Here is a 5,000-nt window from a genome sequence, read left to right as displayed (position 1 = left end):
GCAGCCAGCCCAGCAGGCTCGGGAGCGCAGGAGGACAAAGAGGAGGGGTCAGAGAAGCTGGAGGAGAAGCAGCAGAGACGGCGGGCGGTGGTCAGAGGGAGCCTACACTGAGCACACTGCGGGCACCAGCCTGGCGGCTCGGATCGCTCTTTTCGCCAACGTCTCGGCTCTAGCTCGGGGGAGGTGGGGCGCAGGTTGTTGGCATTCCTTCCTTCAGGCTGGCCCCAGGTCGGGGGCAAAGGGTAGGAGGGCGGGGCGGGGCAGCCGGGTCAGGGCCATTGCGGTGGGTCCAGGCGCTCGGTTCCAGAACGGAGCCCAACCCCCTCCCGCCCCCGACGTGGTCTTCTCTCCAGTCCTGGGGATGAGTGAGGAAAGTTCCCGCCTGGAACGGAGCCAGCCTGGCCCACTGACCCCGGCCTGGAGGCTGCTGCCGACGTCAAGACAACACCTCCGGCGCCGTCCAATGAGGGGCGGGGAGGGGGCGGGGCCAGCCCACCGCAACTCCTCATTGGACGGTCCTGCTCCGTCCCGTCGGGCACTGCAGTCCCCGCCGGGGGCTATAAAGTAGCAATTCGCGGGCAGGTAGTGCAGCCGACTGTGTGCACACCTCCCGGGCACCCTCCTTCTCCTCCTTCTCCTCTCTATTCTCGCCGCCGCTGAGCATGCCGAAGGGAGGCGCCCCCGACGGAGGCTTCCAGCCACCCTTCCCGCATTTCGCCACTCAGGCCATCCACGCGGCGCAGGAGCCGGAGCAGTGGACAGGCCAGCCGGTGGTGGCTCCTATCTCGCTGTCCACCACCTTCAAGCAGCAGGCTCCCGGGTGCCACGCGGTGAGCTCCGCCCCGCCCCCGTTTCCCCCCCCCCCCCGCGGGCCCTTCCGGAAAGGGGGAGGACATCCGGGCCTGGGGAGGGATGCTGCCCGGGAGGAGGGCATTGGCCACGTGGTGGAAAGCTGGGAAGGATCTGGGGCCGGACTCCATCCCTGCCTCATCATTCGTCAGGGCCGATCGATCGCCGTCTTTGATCTTAGAAGGCTTCTAGGCTAGCCTTAGTCATTTGTGCAGATGGTGAAGCAGGCCCACAGAGGTCAAGCGACTCGCTTAAGATCACACTGCTCTTGGTCAACAACCAGGAGTTATTAAGCGCTCGCCCTGTCCCGGCACTGCGAGAAACGCTGGGAATTCGCTAAGGGAGGCAAACGGAGGTTGCCTTCCCTGAAGCAGCTCCCATTAAAACGGAGAAATGGACAAATGGGAGAATTTGAACTCAGATCCTCTGACTTCAATTCCAGCGGTTTTCTTGTAGTTCTCCTTAATGGAGGAGGAAACTGGGAGGGGGAAGGGAAAAGGGAGGAGGAGTTATGAGGGAGAGAGTTCTAGAGGGAGCTGAAGGGGAAAGGAGACATTGGGAGGGAGAGAGAAATAAAGGGGAGAAAAAGGGAAAAGGAGTCAAAGGGAGAGAAAGCAGGATAAAGGAACTTCCTAAAGCCACTTAGAGAATTCCTGGAAGGGCTGGATTAGAACTGAGACCTCGGGGCTCCCAGGACAAGGCTCTGCCACACTGACCCAACTTCCTTAGAGCCCAATTGGATGTCTCAAGACCCCCCTTGGACCAAAGTCCAGGCACTTTTCTTTTCTTTTTCTTTTTTTTTTTAACCCTTAACTTCTGTGTATTGGCTCCTTGGTGGAAGAGTGGTCAGGGTGGGCAATAGAGGTCAAGTGACTTGCCCAGAGTCACACAGCTGGGAAGTGTCTGAGGTCGGATTTGAACCCAGGACCTCCCATCTCTAGGCCTGGCTCCCAATCCACTGAGCTACTCAGCTGCCCTCTTGGCACTTTTCAGTGCAAAACCAAGTCCCTTAGGCATGCCAGAATCACTGTGGCTGTGATAGTCAGGTAAAGGCACAGTCCTGGGAGCTCACTCTGGCCAGCTGGCTCTGGACAGGCGTGTTTCCTGAGCTCTGCTGGTGATCAAGCTAGTAAAAGAGCCCCACAGTGCTGGCAGAGACCTTTCTGCTTGTTAAGTAGCTTCTTTCCCCCTGGCCAGGCTCTCTGGAGCTTGGGGGGAGGGGGGCAGCGGGGAGAAAGAGGGGGAGAAACCCTGTGTGTCTTCGGATTGGGAGAGCCTCTAACAGGGTTGTCCACAGCTTTGTGGCCATGGGAGAGAGGGAGAGCGCGAGTGTGAGCGTTTGTGAGCTTTTGGGAGCTTGTTGGTGGTTGTTCTTAGTCCAAGAGGCCTGCAGTGGGAAAGGAAGCCTCCAGCCTCGGTTTGGTTGGAAAGCCATTTAGGTCTCCGGATGGACTCTGTCCTGGTGCCCAGCTCCGAGGACTTCTGCTTTCTTTTATTTTGGAAATGTTGGTGCTGTTTTTTTCAAGCCTGTTCATTGCATCACCCAGTGTGAAAGGTGACCCCTCCGGGGTGCTTTTTCTTTCTTAAATATTGACCGAAAAGCACATTTTGTAAATGTGGAGGGATGGGCGAGAGACTGTCCTTTCTTTGCCAGGACCTCCCATTCTGTAAGCCTTGGAGGAGTGACTAGATGCTCCCCCACTTCTCTTTCTGGGGGGTGGGGGTGGGAGGGGTTTGCACCATCTAGAACCGAATAAAAGAGGGAGGAACCCATCCAAATCCCGGTGGCGCCCACTTTGGGAATCACTGGCCTAGAAGATGGATTCTAGCTGGGATTGGACGGAAATCAGGGCAGCCGGGAGGGAGGGTAGAGCCAGTGAAATGCCCAGACTCCGGAGGGAGAGGGTCCAAAGAGTTGGGGTTCCAAGGACTGTGCTAAGAAGCATTGACCAGTACATAGACAAGGACACTAGCCGTCTCTGCCCCCCAAGAGCTTGGGATTCTCATGGGAGATGGGTGAGAAGACAGTGCATCGAGGAGCAGAAACTAGGGGGGGTTATTTTGCCCTGGAAAATTGCTGGGATGGAGCCACGGGGAAGGCTGACCTGTCCGCCAGCAGCAGCGATGGCAGTTTTGATGTCCACTCTGGGAAACTGAGGCACACAGGAGGGAGAGGCTGGGCCGGCCTGGATGTGGTGGGGCCTCAATCAGGAGACCTTCTAGAGCTGAAGGGCTGGATTCCTGCTTCTGCCTGACCCTTTCTCTTCTCACACACTCAGCATCTGGGACGTATCTTTTTCTTGGTTCTGCTTATACAGCCCTTCCGAGGCTCATCCTTTCTCCCCATGGATGGGCAGCTACTTTGATTCCACCTCTTTGCCCCAGTATCTTGGGAAGCTTTTTAAAAACAACCCACTTTCCATCTTAGAATCAGCACTGGGTATCAGTTCCAAGGCAGAAGAGCGGTAAGGGGGAGTGACTTGGCCAGGGTCACCCAGCTAGGAAGTGTCTGAGGCTTTGGCCCAGTGGGCTCTTTGGGGGATGGCTCTGCACCACCACTACAAGTAGCATGTTTTATTCAGGAGACCAGGGAATGGAGAATTTTTTTCCACTAGACTCCAAAACTTGCCCTTTGTCCCAGAGCTAATAAGGTATCTGAAAATGAATTTTTTTTTTTAACTTTACCTTCCCTCTTGGAGTCAATACTATGTATTGGCTCCAAGGCAGAAGAGAGGTAAGGGCTAGGCAATGGGGGTCAAGTGACTTGCCCAGGGTCACCCAGCTGGGAAGTGTCTGAGGAGCATCTCTGTTTTTTAATGAGTGGGGGTGCTGTGCCTAGAATCGTGTCTCGTGTGGCCTTGTCTTGTGGAGTGACTGCTGGGAGACAGACTGAAGCTGGTCTTTTGTGATGTGGATGCTGACTTTTTCTGAAACAGGATGGCTAACCGGAGTCCATAAGAAGTTCTTGTGGATGTTTGAAGGCTGACCGGATCTGTTTATCTTGTGAAGAGCTAAGAATTCCCATGGAAAACCCCATCTTTTTCCTTCCCAAAGGCTCCTTGTTTCTGCTAGTTCCCAACTCGGCTCTGCTTATCTAAGCGCCTTCTCTTCTCCCCTCTCTTCTCTCTGCCTCTCTCACTCACTTAGACGTAGACAATAGCGCTATTTTTCACAAGCCTCCTTTTAGCTGGTCCTCAGTTCACTCCCTTCTCTCCCCCGGGCCCAGGCTGTCTCATGGGCTATTGACACAACAATCTTCAAATATAGCATTCAAATTCAATCCCGCCGTTCAAAAACTATCCGTAGGGAATTAAAGAAGAACTCTTGGCCTGGCGTTCGAGGCCAGCGGGAACCTGGGGCCAAGCTTGACCACATTCCTCTCAAAGCACCTCCCTCCATTCTCTCCCGGCCCTCTGAGGTTATCTCCAGTTTCACCTGCATTTGTCATGTTTGTTCATGGTTGTTTGCACGGTTTTAGGCTGTGAAATCCCCAAGAACAGGGTTCGGGCTGTTGTTTTCCTTTTGTCGAAATAAATCTGTGACGATGAGAGGCCGAGGTGCAAAGACTCGGGCCTCATCTAGCTGTCGCCAAGGCTAGCCGTTGTCCAGAGTAGAGGCCGATGGGCCCTCCGTGACCAAAGAGCCTGATGCGGCGAGAGCAGCTCTTTGACGCAGCGTCTGCACACGAGGTCAGAAATGCCCCCTGAGATGGCGATCGGTTCTCAAGGACACTCTGACCCCCTGACTGGGACTCTTCAGCCCTCGTGGCGACCAGAAACCCCCTATGAGGCCAGTGTCCTGGGGAAGAGCCAGCCTCCCAGGGCCTTCAGGGTGTTGGGAGGTAGGACATGGGCTTAGTCAGCCCTTTGTTGCCTTCCCTAGAGGGTTCCTGATCTGCCACTCTAGAACCCTGGCTGCTGCTGCATTCTACCTTCCCACGTCCTTCTTAGACCTAGAGATAGGTTTGGAGCTAGATGGGGAGAGATGGCTCCCAAGCCAGTAAATAAATGGGTAAACAATGCATATAGGTAGAGAGGGAGAAAGGGGGGGAGGGAGAGAGAAAGAAAGAAAGAAAGAAAGAAAGAAAGAAAGAAAGAAAGAAAGAAAGAAAGAAAGAAAGAAAGAAAGAAAGAAAGAAAGAAAGAAAGAAA

General features: G+C 54.9%; 1 protein-coding gene across 1 annotated transcript in view; it reads left to right on the top strand.

The window, feature by feature from the left end:
- Positions 1 to 581: 581 nt before the first annotated feature.
- The window catches only part of CTH (cystathionine gamma-lyase), a 41,900-nt gene continuing 37,481 nt past the window's right edge, over positions 582 to 5,000 (top strand). The window contains 1 exon segment of the mRNA XM_044674381.1: positions 582 to 830. Within this exon segment, the coding sequence (XP_044530316.1) occupies positions 663 to 830 (168 nt within the window). The 5' untranslated portion in view covers positions 582 to 662.

This window comes from Gracilinanus agilis, chromosome 4 (assembly GCF_016433145.1).
Source record: "Gracilinanus agilis isolate LMUSP501 chromosome 4, AgileGrace, whole genome shotgun sequence".
NCBI classification, from domain to species: Eukaryota; Metazoa; Chordata; class Mammalia; order Didelphimorphia; family Didelphidae; genus Gracilinanus; species Gracilinanus agilis.
The sequence above is the reverse complement of the archived record's forward strand: the minus strand, read 5'-3'. Positions and strand labels throughout refer to the sequence as shown.